We start from the raw sequence: 20,129 nt of genomic DNA, 5'->3' as shown, positions 1-20,129 counted from the left end.
AAAGACAAAAAATAATTATCTAACATTAAGCAACATGTAAAGGATTCATTTCTTTTACTTACCCAAAATTTTAGCTATTAATATAACATGTATTTTTAAGGCTCTAGAATAGGGGTCCTCAAACTATGGCCCACGGGCCACATGCGGCCCGCTGAGGACATTTATCTGGCCCGCAGGGTGTTTTTGCCACAGCTGCCTGTCCTGCTTAGCAGCTGACTTGTCCCAGGCCGCAGTGCACATGTGTGGAATGTGTGCCAACTCTCTGACTCTGCTCCTTCTCTCTGTCTCTCCCAGCCCCTCCTTCTCTCTGTCTCTCCCCGCCATTAGCAGCCCACTTGTCCTGGCCCACAGTGCTCATGTGTGGAATGTGTGCCAACTCTCCAACTCTGCTCCTTCTCTCTGTCTCTCCCTGCCCCTCCTTCTCTCTGTCTCTCCCCACCGGGTGTTTTGCCCTCCTGCTTAGCAGCCCACTCGTCCCACCTGCAGTGCACATGTGTGGAATGTGCCCCCCACTCTCTGACTCCCCTCCTACTCTCTGACTCCCTTCCTTCTCTCCCACTCCTCCTCTCAGTCTCTGGTGTAATCGGAAGAGTCACTAGGTTGCCTGTGCAGAGCCTGCTGCTGCCTAAGGACCGAGCTGAGAACAAGTCAGGATTTATTTTTTTTTTGAAGTTAGGATGTCTATTTTTTTTTTTTTTTGCAGTTACTAGGGCCTTTTTTTTGCGGTTAAGGGGGGCCTTTTCTTCCTGAAGTTAAGAGGTCTTTTTTTTTTGCAGATAGGTGGCGCCTTTTTTTTTTGAAGTTAGAAGAGCCTTTTTTTTTGAAGTTAGGAGAGCCTTTTTTTTTAAGGTGGTTAGTTGGTTGGGGGTGGTTTCTAGGGAGGTTGCATCACAGTGATAATGCAAATAGTCAGCGCTCAGTGCTAATGCAAATTGTCAGTGCTCAGTGGTAATGATAATTGTAAGTGCTCAGTGTTAATGCAAATTGTTAGCCCTCAGTATCAATGCAAATTGTCAGCAGTCAGTGTTATGGCAAATGGTCAGTGGTCAGTGTTAATGCAAATGGTCAGTGCTCAGTGTTATTGCATGGGGGCCCCAAACTGGTAATCTGCCTATGGCCCCATGGAAACTTAATCCAGCTCTGCAGACAGCCAAGGAGTAGGAAACCCAATTTAACTGACAGTAAGTGCATTTATATTCTGATTGCTATTCAGTTGTGTATGATGTTGTATGTTGTGTGCTGTGTAAGCCCCGGTTCACACTGTTGCGATCTCTGAGCATATGGCTGAACTTGCATTAGATTCAAAAGAAAAAAGGCATACATGCCTTCTTTTTTCCTGCAGATGAGAAGACCCATGCGATCAGATTCCTGTGCGAGTTCACAGATTGCAGTGCGGTTCACACAGGTAGTATGAACTGGAAAGGTGGGGGAGGAATGGGCTCTGTAATCGTGCCTGTTCCCGCACCGCACAAATGTGAGCCTGAGGTAAAAGCGGAGTTCCACCATATGGGCACTGGCAAGGCTGAAATGATGTGGACTGGCAAGGCTGCATTGATGGGCACTGATCAGACTGCACTGATGGGCAGTGCAGTCTATATGTCTCTGTGTGGGCAAAGTTATTGCTGGCATATTGTTTTTGGAGCTGTATATGTATATTGGTATTTTACTAATAGCAATTTGGAATCCCTAGGAAACAATGATATCAAGAAAGAGAAAAATTGACTCAGAGTATAGGATATTCAAAGAACAGTGGACTTATGATTACTTTTTCATACAGTACAAGAAAAGAGCTGTGTGTTTGATATGCCAGAATATAGTGTCTGTGTTCAAAGAATACAATTTGCGTCGACACTATCAAACTCAACATAAAGATAAAAATGATTGTTTAGTCAGAGAAGTGAGAAAAGATAAAATATTAAAATTGAAATATACATTGACAACTCAGCAAAATACTTTTGTGAAGCAGAAACAGCTAAATATTTCATCACTGCGAGCAAGGTTTTCAAGTTGCCAAGATAATAGCGTGCACTGGCAGACCATTCGTGGAGAGAGAATTTGTTAAAGAATGCCTTCTTTCTGTTGCCAAAGAGATGCGTCCAGAGAAGGCCGGACTCACTGTATTTAGTACAGTGAGTCTTTCAGGACCCTCAATTACATGAAGGATTGAAGAAATGGGAGGCAATTTGCATCAGCATTTGCAAAACTCCGCAAAAAAACTTTCCTATTTTTCCTTGGCACTCGACAAAAGTAATGATGTTCATGATTCTGCACAACTTCTAATTTTTATTTGTGGGACGAATGACTATTTCGAAGTCACAGAGGAGCTTGCTGCACTGCAAAGCATCAAAGGAACAACTACAGGAGAGGATATTTATGAAAAGGTTTGCCAAACTGAATAGTTTGGACCTGGACTGGGCAAAACTAGCCAGTGTGACAACTGATGGTGCTCCTAGCATGGTGGGGTCTAAGAAAGGAGTAATTGCTCGCATTAACCAAGAGATGGACAAACATAACTATTCTCATCCAATAGTCATATACTACCTCATCCACCAACAAGCGCTGTGTAGTAAATCACTGAAGTGGGACTCTGTTATGAAAACTGTGGTATCTTGTGTTAATTTCACTAGAGGTAATGCACTAAACCACAGACAACTTCAGGAATTTCTGTCTGAGCTAAATGTTGCCTGTGAAGATGTTCTGTAGCACACAGAAGTCCATTGGCTGAGTCAAGGGAGAGTTTTGAAACATTTCTATGACTTACTTCCACAGATTACAGCTTTTCTGCTTTTAAAAAACAAAGAAGTACCAGAGCTCAGTGGTGCAGAATGGAAATGGCACCTTGCCTTTCTGACAGATGTAACAGAGCTACTTAAAAGTTTCAATGTGCAACTTCAAGGAAAGGGGAAGCTCATCTGTGATATGCAATCACATGTGAAAGCATTTGAAGTAAAATTAGGTCTCCTCATCAAACAAATGAAGGAGGAAAATTTCTGCTATCTCCCCACAACTCGAAATCTGTTAGCAGAAAATCCATTGGTTGCATTCCCAAATAAAACGTGTGGATTCACTGGAAAAGTTGCAAAAGGAGTTCCAATTTAGATTCAAAGAACTTCATCTCCATGAACAGGACATACAACTTTTCTGTAACCCATTTTCTATTGACATTGAAAATGTGGATACGATTTACTAAATGGAACTGGCTGAACTGCAGAATTGTGACTCTCTGAAAGATGCATTCAAGTCAAGCAGCCTTCCTAATTTCTATGCATCTCTCCCCTCTGAGATATATCCTAATCTCAGGAACCATGCACTCAAAATAGCAACTATCTTTGGCAGCACTTATGTCTGTGAACAGACATTTTCCAGAATGAAACATCTGAAATCTCCAACCAGATCTAGACTAACTGATGCACACTTGCATCACTTGTTACGACTAGCAGTGACAAATATGGAACCGGACATTGACCATCTCATTAGCCAAAAGCAGGCCCATAGTTCCCATTGAAATACGGGTAAGTTTGTTGATTTAACTTTACTTGTTCTTCATTTTAAATATTGTATTTGTTCCCGTTTTGTTTTTTTACTTCAAAATAAGATATGTGCAGTGTGCATAGGAATTTGTTCATAGTTTTTTTTTTAAACTATAGTCCAGCCCTCCAACGGTCTGAGGGACAGTGAACTGGCCCCCTGTTTAAAAAGTTTGAGGACCCCTGCTCTAGAAAGCATGCTTTCTCCGTAAGTAGAAAATGACATATCATTATCTACCTTATATTATAAAATAGAAAGCATATAAATCTAACTTTTATATATATAAGATAAAAAAGATATCTTATATAAAAGAAGAGTGTGACTTCTTTTTTTTTGGCTGGGGCTGGGTTTGAACCTGCCACTTCTGGCATATGGGACCAGCGCCCTACCCCTTTGAGCCACAGGCGCCGCCCTACATCTTACTTTCAAGCAATATTAACTAGATATATTACATGAGAACTAGTAGGATCACCCAAGCCCCAAAAGCATAGAGTAGAAGGGTAGTGTGCTGGTCTGGACAAATTCTCAGTGTGACAGCCACATATGGAGCCTACCACACATACTGGCAAAAGCCTGTGAACGCCTTCCAAAGACAACTGCAGGGACTTTGGATTAGAGAATCTAAGTGATTTGTACAGGATCATGCTACCAGGGGAAAGTAAGGAGGATATAAGGAATGAGTCTCTATTTCTCTAGGACTGACTCTGGAACATCCTGTTTGGAAATCTACTACTCTAATCAAAGAAGATAAAAACAAATCAGTTTGATGGGCTGAAATGTGTCCCGTTTTCCTAGTATTGATGAAAGAATTGAACTGCTAAGGGTAAAATCCCCTATATTTGGGTTTTTCTGAGTCATGGACAGTGGAAGGGGAAATAGAAGCCTGCCCTATTAAAGAGATGCCCAGACTTGGCACCTGTGGCTCAAGCGGCTAAGGCACCAGCCACATACACCTGAGCTAGCGGGTTCGAATCCAGCCCAGGTCCGCCAAACAACAATGACGACTGCGACCAAAAAACAGCTGGGCGTTGTGGCCAGTGCCTATAGTCTCAGCTACTTGGGAGGCGGAGGCAGGAGAATTGCCTGAGCCTAGGAGTTGGAGGTTGCTGTGAGCTGTGATGCCACAGCATTCTACCCAGGGCGACAGCTTGAGGCTCTGTCTCAAAAAAAAAAAAAAAAGAAGAGATGCCTATATGGAACATGACCCTGAGGAAATTTGAGGGTTCATTTAACTAGGACATGTCGATATCCATTAGAAGATTCCAATTTAATAAGCTGGGCATGGTGTGCATGCCTGTAGGTCCCAGCTACTCAGGAGGCTAAGGCAGAAGGATCACTTGAGGCTAGGAATTTGAAGTTACAGCAAGCTATGATGATGCCTTTGCACTCTAGTCAGAGTGACAGAGTGAGACTCCATGTTAAAACAAAAAAGAAGAATCCAATTTGAAGTGTAATTGGAATCATAATTTGGCAAAAGTAGTTCTTGCCAGCATCTCAATCATTTGCTAAGAATCTATCTACTATAGCTGGGGCAGCCTGCTAGTTGCTGTGGATCAGCTAACTGGCGGAGAGTTGGGGAGTAAGTACACAATACAGTAAGAAGAAAGGGTGTTATATAGGAAATGACCAAATAAATGGTAGAGAAAGGTGTGCAAAAGAGGAAGGCTTTGCAGAAGAGGGAGGACTTGAGTTATGCCTTAAAGCAAAGGAAAGGTCACATAAACAGACCTTTAGACCAAATCTCAGCTTGGGCATAACATAGAGTTTGTATGTCCGAGGTAGGAAATGACTGGGTATGAACACTGAGCCCCGGCTAAGGAATTCAGACTTCATTCTGCTGAATGAACGCTGATCCATTACATTCCCAAAATCCATTACATTTCTTTCCTTAGCTCCACATGTCTCATTCTACTCTGTGTTATAATAGTACATTTGTCCCTCAGTATTGGATCTTTCCCTACAAGTCCCTGATATAAAATAGTGTAGAGTTATACTATATTGCTTTTTACACTTGTATTATTTATTGTTGTATTTTTTTGTTTATTTTTTTCCAAATATTTTTTGATCCACAGTTAGTTGAATCCAAGGATGTGAAAACAGCAGGCAAAGAAGGCCAATTATAATTCTAACGTTAGAGAACCATGTCAATGATTAGTAGCAGTAGGTAGAAAAGTAAAAGAAAGATATGACATCTTCAAAGGCAATAAAATAATTCTAACTTGAAGATAAACTGCCCCATCTAAAAACAGACACTGGAGCCTCTAGAGTACTGGGTCTCAATCCTGGCTGCACGTTAATAGTCAGGGAGCTTTTTTTTTTTTTTTAGTAGAGACAGAATCTCACTTTATGGCCCTCGGTAGAGTGCCATGGCCTCACACAGCTCACAGCAACCTTCAACTCCTGGGCTTAAGCAATTCTCTTGCCTCAGCCTCCCGAGTAGCTGGGACTACAGGCGCCCGCCACAACGCCCAGCTATTTTTTGGTTGCAGTTCAGCCGGGGCCGGGTTTGAACCTGCCACCCTCGGTATATGGGGCCAGAGCCTTACCGACTGAGCCACAGGCGCCGCCCAGTCAGGGAGCTTTTAAAAAGCATTCATGCCCAGGGCCTTACCCCCAGAAATTATGACTTATTAGGTTGAACCATATATAATTATGGATATTTGCCCATTTTTATTTTATTTTATTTTTTTTGAGACAGAGTCTCACTTTGACACCCTCAATAGAGTGCTGTAGTGTCACAGCTCACAGCAACCTCAAACTCTTGGGCTCAAGCAATTCTCTTGCCTTAGCCTCCCAAGTAGCTGGGACTACAGGTGCCCGCCACAACACCCGGCCATTTTCTGTTGCAGTTGTCATTGTTGTTTAGCAGGCCTGGGCCAGGCTCAAACCCCCTATGGTATATGGCTGGCACTGTAACCACTGTGCTATGGGCGCTGAACCAATTTTTGCCCATTTTTAAACTATAAGAAAACAGGAATTTCACAGAGTCCAATCTAATAATTGGTTTGGGGGGGGTGGGATAGGGAGGAGAGCTGAAGCTACTGAAAACAATTCTAAGGATTCTAATGCAAGTCATGGTCAGGAACCACTGCTATAGATAAATGTTAAGAAGGAGCTCAATAGCCGGGCGTTGTGGCGGGCACCTGTAGTCCCAGCTACTCGGGAGGCTGAGGCAAGAGAATCACTTAAGCCCAGGAGTTGGAGGTTGCTGTGAGCTGTGTGAGGGCATGGCACTCTACCAAGGGCCATAAAGTGAGACCCTGTCTCTACAAAAAAAAAAAAAAAAAAAGAAGGAGCTCAAAATCTCTTTCCCTTTTCTCTTCCCCCTACCCCACTGATGGTGGTCTTCTACCTCCATGGAGTGGAAAACTTCTCAGGTTTAAGGAAATTTAATTTAATTTATTTATTTATTTTGAGACAGAGCCTCAAGCTGTAGCTCTGGGTAGAATGCTGTGACATCACAGCTCACAACAACCTCCAACTCCTGGGCTCAAGTGAGTCTCCTGCCTCCACCTCCCAGGTAGCTGGGACTACAGGCACCCGCCACAATGCCCAGCTATTTTTTGGTTGCAGCCGTCATTGTTGTTTGGCTGGCCCAGGCTGGATTTGAACCCCCCAGATCAGATGTATGTGGCTGGTGCCTTAGCTGCTTGAGCCACAGGCGCCAAGCCATGGTTTAAGGAAATTTTAATGGTTACTGCATAAAGTTAAATGTTAGAAGCTCAATTAGGTAAGGAAGGCCTTACAGACATATCCCTCAGCCTCTACCTCAAAAATTGTTCCACTGTCTCCATCAACTAAAGTGGTAAGATCTACAACTTGGAACTGGATCTCAGGATACACAAAAATGGAGCAAGACTTTTGGGTCACCTTTATATTGGGCTATTCAGACTAAGTGAAGGGGCTCTCCATAGAGCCCAGACTAACCCAGATATAGGCAGTAAGATTTGGGAACAAAATATCTGTTTGCCTGGGTCTGTTCTCCATGTATATTTCTCAAACAGAAAATATAAGATGTGATGTGGTTGAGAAAAGGATTCAGGTACTCCTGGTCAGAATCATCATAACAGTAGTTCAAATTCCCCATGATTACACTGAGACAGGTAATACTCATTCATGCTTTTTCATAATTATTGAGAGAAAATTTAGGTAAAGAGTCCAGATTCCTACAGACACCCTGAATCAAACAACAAATATAACCTGGTTCTCACCTCCAGCTGCCGAATTGCTGTTTCCCTTTCTTTAATAAGTTCCAGATCCTGCTCAGTGATGGCAGCCTCATCCTCCTGGCTCTGCATCTGGTTCCACTCCTCATGGCTACAGAGAGACAAAGATACTAGTTGATTCCTCTTTCCTAAGGTGTGACAAGACGTATGTACAGCAGCTCTAATGCCAGGAGAACCTACCCAAAGACATTACCAGGGCTCTAATTCCTCCTACAAAAAATCCGTGAGGGCCGCATTCTTCATAGAGGCAAAGAGCTGATAACACCAGGAAAGCAAAGTCTCAGCTTTCCCCATGGAAGCTTAAGATGAAGGTGGAACTCCTTGCTATTTCCACTTAGTGATATTCTTTACAGTCTTGCTGGGATTTGCTAGACAATGAAAGTAGCCAGAAATTTAAACTCAGTAAATTATACTGAGCCATCCTCTTCCAGAACACTCTCAAAGTGTAAGCTGAGTTGGTAACTTGGATAATAAATGGGTAGAGGGGAATAGGCTAAGCGACCTATCATGCTTCACCAATTAGTTTTAGTGAATCACATCTCCTGGAGTTTAGAAATTTCCTTGAGGTTATGCTTTAGGTTAATTACCTCTTAACAAAAAGCTAGTGAAATGTTGTAATTCTTCTTTTCAACTCTTTGGAAGGAAAGCATATTATTTATTATACTAGACACAAAATACTTTGAAGTTCCAGTACTATGCATTTTTCCAACAATAAGTATAAATCATACAATATTTAAAGAATGTCCTCCATGTGCTGGAGATACAAAACTGAGTTAAGACAAAGAGACTCCAGGCCTTTGAGGTGCTCATTGTACAGTGGGGAGAAGTGGATTTGTACCTTAACATGATAAAACATTAAGCTGAACTAATAATATGGACATATTTCTATAGGATTACTTAGAGAAGCTAAGAAAGGAGATATCTTTTAGATACAAATTGTCTGCTTTTCCTCTTAATATTAGCAGAAAGATGCTTTGCCTCAATTTTAGAGGTGAGTAACCAGAGACCCAAGAACTTTGAAGAACTTAAATCTGAACCAGCAGTAAGAGGATTTAAACCTTCTAATCTGTAAATGTTATCTCATTCCTAGGGAGTCAAGCTCCCTCTCCAACACATAAACATTAGGGGTTTCTTGGAATTTTTTACTCACCTTGAAATTATTTCTTCTGTAACTCAAAGGTCTTGGAAAAGATTTTTACTTTTTTATTTTATAGATTATAAGTTACCCACTCCAAGGTGCCCTTTTTTCCTCATTGATTTTTTTAAATTAAAAATAAAGATACAGACTCCCATCTCAGCTATCCAGCAGGTTATATGAATAATTCTATTACCTGTCAAATGAGACCAGCTGTTCTTCTCTTTGTCTCTCTTCTGCCTAGAAAGCAGATGGCATTATTGCTACTGTTATCCAGAAACATGTCACAGACAGACACGCAAAACAAGGGTTTCCTTAGCTACAGTATAAAGAAGCAGCATCCCTTGGCTTCAACAGTGACACAGGAATCTGGCAATCTGTCTCAACTAAGAAATGGGTGTGAAGTGGCTAAAAGCAAATCTGCATTCCAGCTTGAGCCCAGAACAGAAACCATACTGAATAGGATAGAAAGAAGAACATGGGTAAGAGAGAAGGATAAAAAAATGTAAAATTAATAATAATGTATTTTAAAATTGGGGGGGGATGCAATAAGGGAAAGCGTTGAAAACTTACAAGAAAACAAATTGTCAGAACATGTAAAAACTTTTAATGGACACACAGTGTATTAGCTGCTAAGGAGCAAACTCACTCAGAAGCAGTCTAGTGCATTTGTAATTTTTTTCCTTCTTTTTAAGATAAAATTATCTTGGAGAACAGTTTCTATACTTTTGTAATTTAAAACAAAAATGTTAACCAATCTATTTTCACTTTTAAAAAACTTACCCTTTTTATAACAGCAAAACAGGACAAGCACAATAAGGAAAATTTTAAAAACCAACCCACCCAGAAGAATGCTTTAGCAGTACATCTTTTCTTTTTCTTTTTACTTTTTCCCTAGATCAAAATAAACTTTGCCAGTGTCCTAAGAGCCTACCCATGTGCCCTTCTCCAATTACGGCTGCCTCTCTCCTCCTTAGAATATCCATTATCCTGACTTTGTGAAAAGCATTTTCTCGCATTTTAAAAATAGTGACTGGCATACTGCATCGCATCCACACATTGCATCATATCTGCAACCACTCCTAGTTCTCACAATTAAAAACTGTTGCCCTCATTGTAGACATGAAATAGTACCACACTGTTGTTTTAATCAGCAATTTCACAACTACTAAAAAAGTTCAGTACCTTTTCATTTGTTTGACCATTATTCAAAGTAACACTAATGTGTTTATGTGTCTTTTTCACTGTGTTGACATTTATAGCCATGGAGCAAAAACAATGGTGGATAAAATGGCTCAAAGCAGTGGCACCAAATTATACAGTATTATTGTATTCTTCACCACGATATACCCACAATTGTATGTCTTGGAAGCCATGCAAATTATTAATTCATTAAATCTTGACCCCTCAGCATACATGTTTTTAACATTCCATAGGTTGAAATGGGAAGTGTACATAAAGTATTTCTGCAGCATAAAGAAATATAATGTTGGATCGGCACCCGTAGCTCAGTGGTTAGGGGGCCACATACACCGAGGCTGGTGGGTTTGAACCCAGCCCGGGCCTGCTAAACAACGACGACAACAACAACAACAACATGGCCAGGCATCATGGCAGGTGCCTGTAGTCCCAGATACTTGGGAGGCTAAGGCAAGAGAACTGCTTAAGCCCAAGAGTTTGAGGTTCCTATGAGCTATGACGCCATACTCACTACCGCGCATGACATAGTAAGACTCTGTCTCAAAAAATAGTAATAATAATAATGTTGAGCTAGACACAGTGGTGCACTGTAGTTTCTACTAGTCAGGAGGCTAAGATGGGAGAATTGCTTGAGCCTGAAAGTTTGAGTCCAGTCTACCAAGACCCCCCATCTCCTTAAAAATAAAAAATAAAAAAATATGTTTGTCTCCAGGAAAAGCACTTGTATAATTGAGTTGCAGGCTGAACTAGCCACTTTTTTAGAGAATGCCAATTTTTACTGATTCACTGTAGTCTGGCCAGGAACAGTGGCTCATGCCTATAATCCTAGCACTACGGGAGGTGAGGAAGGAAGATCACTTGAGGTCAGTTGTTCAAGACTGGCCTAAGCAAGAACAAGGCCCTGTCTCTACAAAAGTAGAAAAATTAGGTGGGCATTGTGGCACATGCCTATAGTCACAGGTACTCAGGAGGCTGAGGCAGGAAGATTGCTTGAGCCCAGAAGTTTGAGCTTGCAGTGAGCTATGATAACACCAACGTATTCTAGCTAGGGAAACAGAGCAAGACTCTGTCTCAAAAATAAAACAAAATAATATATAGTTTTATAAGATTTTATAAAAAGCTTATAAAAATTTTTAAAGCTTTTACAAACTTTTACCAACTTTTCAAATGTATATTTGGCAAATAACTTCTTGAAAATAAACATGAGCCTACTGGCTTGTTGCCTATAGCTCAGCAGCTAGGGCACCAGCCACATACAGTGGAGCTGGCAGGCTTGAATGCAGCCCGGGCCTGCCACAACAATGCCAACTACAACCAAAAAACAGCCGGAGCTTGGCGCCTATAGCTCAAGCGGCTAAGGCACCTGTCACATACACCAGCTCGGGCCCACCAAACAACAGTGACAACTACAATCAAAAAATAGCCGGGTGCTGTGGCAGGCGCCTGTAGTCCCAGCTACTTGGGAGGCTGAGGCAAGAGAATAGCTTAAGCCCAGGAGTTGGAGGTTGCTGTGAGCTGTGACGCTACCCAGGGTGACAGCTTAAGACTCTGTCTCAAAAAATAAATAAATAAATAAAAATTAAAAAACCATGAGCCTATCACTTCAGAGAAGAAAATAGTATTTGCCGCCAATGACAAAAATGTAGCTTTCAAATAAAATACAGAATTTTAGAAGACTTGTATCTATCACTGTAAGAGTTTCCCAATATTTATAGACTTTTTTTTTTTTTTTAAGAGACAGGATCTCACTCTTGAACTTCTGGGCTCAACGATCCTCCCACCTTGGCTTCCCAAAATGTTGAGATTATAGATGTGAACCACTGTGCTTGACCCTTCATCATTTTTAAAAATGTAATGGGGTTCTGAGATCAAAAAATTTGAAAACTTTTGTTCTATTGTATTGTATCTTTTTTATACTGATTCATAGCAATTCTTCATTTATTCTAAATACTAGCCCTTTGTCAATTACGCATATAGCAATATCTTCTCCCTGCCTGTGGCTTGTTTTTTCATGTATTTACCACTTTCTTTGCTCTTCATTCTTTGAGGGTTTTTAGACCTTCCATCTGAGATAACTCTCCATCTACCTGAAGTGCTTTCTTCAGAATAAGGTATGCTGATAGGACTTTAATTAGCCATCATTATGGATATATATTTCTACTGGGTTTAGAATCCCACCTAGGCTGTTATTGTCCCTCATTAACATTCAAGATTGCAATCTACTGGCTTCCACTGTTGCTGTTGAGAAGTCAACTGTTAATCTATTGCATCTTTGAAGGTATTCTATTGTTTCTCTAGCTATTTTTATGACTTTCTCTTTGTCTTTGGTCTTTAGTACTTGGAATTTTCTCTTTGATGTATCTAGATGAGAGACTTTATTTATTCTGCTTGGGATTTGTTAGGTTTCTTGAAACTAAAGACTACTGTTTTCATCAGTTCTAGAATATTATCAGTCATTATTTCTTCAAATATCACTTGTGTTCTATGTTTGCTCTAATCTCATTCTGTAATTCCAATTAAAACCATATTAGAGGCTTGGCGCTTGAAAGGCATCTTATGGAATTAAAAACTTAATGGATTGGGTGGTGGCTGTAGCTCAGTGGCTAGGGCGCCAGCCACATAACAGCGGAGCTAGGGGGTTCGAACCCAGCCCGGGCCAGCTATACAACAATAACAATTGCAACCAAAAATTAGCCAGGCATTGTGGCTGTAGTCCCAGCTACGTAGGAGGCTGAGGCAAGAGAATCACTTAAGCCGGTGGTTCTCAACCTTCCTAATGCCATGACTCTTTAATACAGTTCCTCATTTTGTGGTGACCCTCAACCATAAAATTATTTTCGTTGCTACTTCATAACTACAATTTTGCTACTGTTATGAATCGTAATGTAAATATCTGATATGCAGGATGTATTTTCATTGTTACAAAGGGGTTACGACCCATAGGTTGAGAACCATTGGATGTTGCTGTGAGCTGTGACGCCAGAGCACTCGAGGGCAACATAGTGAAACTCTGTCTCAAAACAAAACAAAACAAAAAAAAAAACATATTAGATCTTTTCACTCCATTCTCCATTTCTCAAGATCTTTCTTACATCTTTAACCTCTTAACTTCCTGTGCTACATGTCGGGTAATACCTTCTTACCAATTTTCTAGTTAAACTATCCATCTGTTAAGTTTTGGGGTTTTTTTTAGAGACAGTCTCACTTTGTCACCCTTGGTACAGTGCGGTCACAACACAGCTCACAGCAACCTCCAGCTCTTGAGCTTAGGTGATTCTCTTGCCTCAGCCTCCCGAGTAGCTGTGACTACAGGCACCTGCCACAACACCCGGCTATTTCTTTGTTGCTTTGGCCGGGGCCGGGTTCAAACCTGCCACCCTCAGTATACGGGGCTGGTGCCCTACCCACTGAACCACAGCCACCACCCAATCTATTAAGTTTTCAATTCCATAAGATGCCTTTCAATTTTAGAAATCCTTTTCATGATTTTCAAAGCTTTTAGTAGTTTCCTGCAGACGTTTTCAAGTTTTTTATTGTTTCTTTTAATGCAGAAAGTATAGCTGCCTTATAATTCTAATATATAAAGTCTTTTCAGTTATATTTCACTTCATTGTTATTTTTACTAGTTCTTGTTTAGGGTAATTTGCTTCGTCGTATACTTGGTTATCTTTAACTGTGTGCTACTCACTGCCCTTGAAAAATTGTCTGAGGTATTCTTTCAAGGTCTAAAATTCCACAGAGAATTTATGTTTGCTTCTGCCTGCTATACAGGTGCTCTACCAGTCCAAGACCACTTGAAGCTTGTGGCTTTGGACCAGGTAGTATAAATTTATGCAGTAAACCTGCTGGAAGATTATATTGTGGTACAACATACTGTCTCAGTTGCCCCTACCTATTGCCCTCTTCCACCATCTGCTCAGTTCAATGTTAATGTAACCTTTTTGCAATCCAGTAGGGGGAAAAGGGCTTACAAAAGCAAGCTTACCATAAGGATATAGTCATTTAGGGCCAGTTTAGTTTGAGAAGCACCTTGTTTTACATTCTCTGCCTTTGTGGACCCTGGGCTTTGACTTTTAACTTCTTCATGTCATAAGGACATCAAAAATGAAGTTCAAGTTTACCTTCAGTAAATATACTCAGTATAAAAAGTTTCAGTGCAACTCCTCTCTTAGATTTTGACCTTAGTGTTTGCATAGCTCTTTGATACTTTTTTTTTTTTTTAAGAGACAGAGTCTCACTCTCTCACCCTGAATAGAGTGCCATGCCATCATAGCTCACAGCAACCTCAAACTCTTGGGCTCAAGCAATTCTCTTGCCTCAGCCTCCCAAGTAGCTGGGACTATAAGTGCCTGTCACAGTAGCTGGCAATTTTTTAGAGATAGGGTTTCACACTTGCTCAGGTTAGTTTCTTTTTTTTTTTTTTTGAACTTTATAGTATATTTAATTATGATTAATGCAATCTGCTGTGATAATTTTATGCAGATAAAAAAACATGAGAATGATGGTTTAAAGCTGATTCAATCACAATTTTATAAGCTTATTTATCAAAAGTTAAAACAGACTATTAAAAATAGTGAAAAAGGTAACACATGTCAATATTTAAAGTATCTATAACTGTTTTTTTTTTTTTTGTAGAGACAGGGTCTCACTTTATGGCCCTCGGTAGAGTGCCATGGCATCACACAGCTCACAGCAACCTCCAACTCTTGGGCTTAAGCGATTCTCTTGCCTCAGCCCCCCGAGTAGCTGGGACTACAGGCGCCCGCCACAACACCCAGCTATTTTTTGGTTGCAGTTCAGCCGGGGCCGGGTTTGAACCCGCCACCCTCGGTATATGGGTCAGGCGCCTTACCTACTGAGCCACAGGCGCTGCCCTATCTATAACTGTTGATAAGGCTTACACCTAAATGTGATGTAGAATTCTTTTTTTTTATTTTGGTGGTGGTGGTGTTGTTGTTGATGTAGAATTCTTAATGGCATTGAAAACAGTTCTTTTCTCAGCCATGTGGTATTCACTGGCACTATGAATCTGGAAGAGACTGGCTATGGGTACTACTTCTTGTCTTCAGCTGTGACTGTGCAATATCAGCAAGAGCACTTTGTATCTTTTCCAGAAGCATGTCCCCTCAATAAACAACATCTTCCAAATATGTGGCAGCTTCATGGTTTTCTTCTTCTAGCTTATATAAGCTAGCAGCCTGCAAAGCAGCTGTAGATTCTTCGCTAGGTAAGGAATCTATCAAAACATCAATGTCTTTTGCTGTTCGTGCAATCAGTGCTGCAAAAAGCTGTGCATACTTTTCTGTAGGGTTAGCTGGCTGGTCTTTGTTAATTGCTGTCTGAATATTAGTAAAAGAGGCAGGAGGACCACATTGCTGCAACACTCCAATGACATTACAAAACTGATCTGCAAGCGAGTTCACCGCGTCCTGCAGCTGCGTGAGGCGATCTGCCATGTTCGCCCAGCATGCACAGGGTCACTGAAACAACTCTCAGGTTAGTCTCAAACTCCCAAGCTCTGATGAAAATGTGTCAAACTGTTTCTAAAACCAATGTATGGTGCCCCATGATCGCATTAATGTACACAGCTATGATTTAATATTAATAAAAAAAAATCAAACTCCCAAGCTCAAGCAATTCACCTGCCTTGGCCTCCCAGAGTGCTAGGATTACAGGCCTGAGACACCATGCCAGGCTTACCTCCCATGTTTTTAACAGTTGTGCATATTCCGTTCTAGTCACTGACCACATGTATACATGTTTTTTATATAGGTTACACCAATCTGACATTTCCACAGCAGCTGATGTATATGTATGTTATTTGAGGTGATAGTAAACAAAAGCTAATGATCAAGGAGGAAAAAAAACACTTTGGGAAAGAGCATCCTCAAATTTCAAAGGTCTTTCCTTGGAAATCAACTTACAGAAAGACGAGATCCAGCTCTTGCTCTGGCAATACTCTCCTTTTCCTTTTCAGATACCCTTCTCTGCACAGCCTGGAAATTGTTTAAAGCTGCAGAGAAGTCATTCATGAGGCGTTCCTTCTGAAGTTTCTGTTGCCGCTAAAGAAATTAAGCAAGAACTTGAAATTTCACATTAATTCAGAATCACTTGTTTTTAATTCCCATTAAAAGCAAAATTATACCCCTTAAAGACTTCCAGCTAGGAAAATTAATAAATTAATCTTATTAAATTATAAATTTGCTCTTTGCTAGCTTAAATACTTGATTAAAACTATAGACCAAGTTAGAATACCCTTCTTTCATTCTGCTAAACTTGGGAACTGGGTTTCATTTACTTTGTAAAGCAATCTCAGAAGGAATAACAATTCAGAATTTTGGTTCTTTAGAAAATCTAAAAGCAGAGTCCTTGGAACTCAGCTTAGACCCAAACAGAGATTAGTTTTTACTAAAATGTTAAAACTCTATTGATCTATATTCACAGCTTCTCTAAAAACTACAGAATCATTTTACAGCATTTTTTTGGGTGAAGTTTAAAATCTTTGAAACCTTAACAAGTATAACACTTTCTTGATCTACCTATATTAAGTTTGTTGCTTTTTTATCTCAAAAAATACATACTAAAAGCACTTGCCCTATCCTAAGAACATTGAAGTAAAAATTCATCCCTGTCTTTGAACAGCTTACCATCTAGTACTGTTTGTAGATAAAGGATATAAACAGTCACTATAAATAACTGCTATACACAATCAACACTATAGGAGTTCAGATTCAGGAATAATCAATAAGGACTCAAGTAGCGTCAAGAGAAGGGGACACTGAAGTGAGAGTAAGGCAAGAATAAGTCAGAAAGAAGAGGCAAGGCAAATCGAAGCAAGACATCCACGAAGGCATGGTGTCAGAAATGAGGATCTATAAGGAGATAGACTGGCTGACACCAAAGGTTTATTCATGAGAGTAGCGAAAAGTTAAAACTGGAAAGGCAGAAAAGGGGCTAAACACAGCAGGTTTTAAATACCAACCTAATGAGTCTGGGGTACAACTTCTAAAGAAGAGGAATGAAGACTGCTCAAAACAATTTCCTCAAAAGCAGGAAACAAGATGGGTATAAAATGGTAACATAGAAAAATCGGACTGTGATGGTATACAAGGTGGAATAGAAGAAAGAAACAGTCAAAAGATTACTGCAATCAAGTGCCTAGGTTTAAAAGTAGGAGGACATGAGATCACAAAAAATGAATTTAAGAAACATGACTGGTGGTCGGGAAAGAGGGATGAAGGAAAAAAAAGGACTCAAATTTCAAACCTGAGAGAATGATGGTAACACTGAAAGCAAATCTGAGTGAGGAACTTGTTTCTTTCTTTCTGAGATTTTTATTTTTACTTAACAATAAGGTGAGTGGACATCATTCCTCAACCCTGCCATCCAAAAAATATTCTTTTAAATATATCATAAATATTTTCCGTATCGCTATACTCTTCACAATTATGATCTTTGTTATATATATTCCATCAACCTCATCTATTAAATTTTATGTAAATATTCCTTCTAGACTGTTCCCCGTTTTTAACTATTAGAGATAAAGCTAAAGTGAGCCCAATATAACAGCTAATATTTATACAGTGCTTACCATGTATCAGTACTGTTGTAAGTGCTTTATGTAATAACTCACTTAATCCAGACATCAATCTATATAATAAGTATTATTATCATCCCTATTTTACAAACCAGAAAGCTAAAGCACAGAGAAGTTATATAATGGGCCCAGGATCACACAAGAAGTGGCAAAGGTAGGATTTAAATCAAGGAAATTTAGCTTTAGAGTATATCTAGTTGGGGGGGATTTCCTTCAGAATTTTTTTTCTTTCTTCAGGATCCATGTGTCTTCTAAAAAAAAAAAAAACAAACAATTTTTTTCTTTAGGACCAATTTGTATGAGTGGGAAAATTAGGTCAAAAGGTACAAACTTTTGTACTGTCAATCAACTCAGTTAAGGGGTTTGGGTGAAACATGAGGAACTCAGTATAAAACAACACATTGTATTTTATATGAAGGTAATACATTAAGGAGCAGATGCAGACAGGAATCAGTGAAATGGGCCAAGTACTTCAAGCTTAGGGGCCAGGGTTGGAAAAGATCTGGAGGTCATGATCATAAAGGTGAAAGGGAGGTCACAGGAAGATTTCTGAGGGGGAAAATACAGAGTGAAAATGTTAGATAATTGATGGCAGAGCCTTGGGACATGCCCACTTTTAGGAGGATGTATAATCATGGAAGGAGGCTGAGATTCAACCTGGGGATCTCCAGAGTTAAAGGACAGAATGAAAAAGAATCACGGAAAAAAGAAAGTTTCTTTGCAGCCAGGATGGGCAACAGGATCAAAGGAAATAGAGAAGAAAGGTGAATTAAAACTCCGCTGAATTTGTAACTAGATAAATTATGATAGTATGTAAGTACGTAAAAAACTGAAAGTCTGATTTGATGTATACAGAACAGTAGTAAAAAGACAGGTATTGTGACTAAGATTAATTAGGTAAGAAAAGAGTAGAAAGACAAAAGGGTACTCAGCACAGCAGGAGGAAGGGAATCAAGGATTTGTATTTCACAAAGGGAGTTTGTGATCTATTTCATGTTCTTAATGATCCAAGCTAATGGAAGGGAACAATAGCATGCATAATCCAAAAATAACTTCTATTTGGTTTTGGAATACATTTGGTAAATTTTGTTTTGGTAGAGGATTTAACTTTCTATTTATATTTTGCTGAGCCTACTATTTAACTCTTAAGTACTTTCCGTAGTCTCCATCAGACCCTAAGACTCCTTGTTTCTCACTATAAAAACTATCTACAAGTGTGTATTCCCTAAATGCACGCTAGAAGGATAAAAGGAGTAATTTGGGAGCAACATGGAGATACTGAATGGCAAGAGGGAAACTGGCCCATGATTGAAACATCAGCATGTAAAACAAACAGCCCAAATATAGATAAGCAGAGGGTAATTACATTAAGATTACTTTTTACCCTAGCTATGCTGTAGCAGGATGACAAAGCATCTAATCTTGGCTTTCTCTTTTGTGCAAAAGAATGCCAAAACTCCAGACTGAGCATATGCCATGTGGAGCAGCTCAACTAGTTACTAGTGCTTTTCAAACTTTTGACAAAGACCCGCCATAAAATTTGGCATCATGACCATATGCCCATGTGTATGAAATAAAAAGTTTCATAGGACACTGTTTACCTTGTTACATGGTACACACTCATACTTCTACTCTACTTCAATTTTTTTTTAATGGTGATCACAATACACTAAAATGACTTTACACTCCACCAGCTGTAGCATATGGTTTGCAAAACAACCCAGGATAGGGAACTTCAAGGCTTTGTCTTCAGAGCCATCAGAGATAGAACATCATCATTTAAAAAGTTCAATAAGGGCGGCGCCTGTGGCTCACTGAGTAGGGTGCTGGCCCTATATACCAAGGGTGGCGGGTTCAAACCCAGCCCCAGCTGAACTGCAACAAAGAAATAGCTGGGTGTTGTGGCGGGCACCTGTAGTCCCAATTACTCGGGAGACTGAGGTAAGACAATTGCCTAAGCCCAGAAGTTGGAGGTTGCTGTGAGCTGTGTGACACCACAGCACTCTACCGATGGCAATAAAATGAGACTCTGTCTCTACAAAAAAACAAAATAAAAAATAAATAAATAATTCAATAATAAAAAGCATGCCTTTCCATAGACCCTCAAAAAAAAAAACAAACAATATAATTTAAGTGCCCCTGTTAATGGTAAAGAAGCTAAAAGCAAAACAGAATCACAATAGGCTATGGTAGATGAAGTTTTTTCCCAAGAAGAGAGTCCAAGGTAGACCATGAATGATAAGTGTAAGAGCCAAGCCATAGTAATGGAGGGGACACATCTGACTTCAGGAGTGTGTAAAGCAAAGGCATGGCATATTAAGAGAACAATGATCCCAGCAAAAACTCTTGTGTTTTTAAAGAACTTAAATGGCTGCTGAACAAAATGACTTGCAAACAAATCTTTTTCTCTGAGCATTTCTTTAACCTGAGACCTGTGAAGGAC

The 20,129-nt window shown here is 39.9% G+C and overlaps 1 protein-coding gene and 1 pseudogene across 1 annotated transcript in view; both read right to left on the bottom strand.

Moving 5' to 3' along the window:
• Positions 1-20,129, bottom strand: part of STX12 (syntaxin 12) — a 45,521-nt gene that overhangs the window by 6,150 nt on the left and 19,242 nt on the right. The window contains exons 4-6 of the mRNA XM_053575817.1: positions 16,014-16,151; positions 9,086-9,129; positions 7,740-7,845 (exon numbers count right to left, since the gene is read on the bottom strand). Coding sequence (XP_053431792.1) covers positions 7,740-7,845; positions 9,086-9,129; positions 16,014-16,151 — 288 coding nt within the window. The remainder of the gene's footprint in view (positions 1-7,739; positions 7,846-9,085; positions 9,130-16,013; positions 16,152-20,129) is intronic.
• On the bottom strand, positions 14,853-16,006 carry LOC128574867 (mediator of RNA polymerase II transcription subunit 21-like; annotated as a pseudogene).

The sequence above is a fragment of the Nycticebus coucang genome, chromosome 22 (assembly GCF_027406575.1).
Source record: "Nycticebus coucang isolate mNycCou1 chromosome 22, mNycCou1.pri, whole genome shotgun sequence".
NCBI lineage: Eukaryota > Metazoa > Chordata > Mammalia > Primates > Lorisidae > Nycticebus > Nycticebus coucang.
The sequence above is the reverse complement of the archived record's forward strand: the minus strand, read 5'-3'. Positions and strand labels throughout refer to the sequence as shown.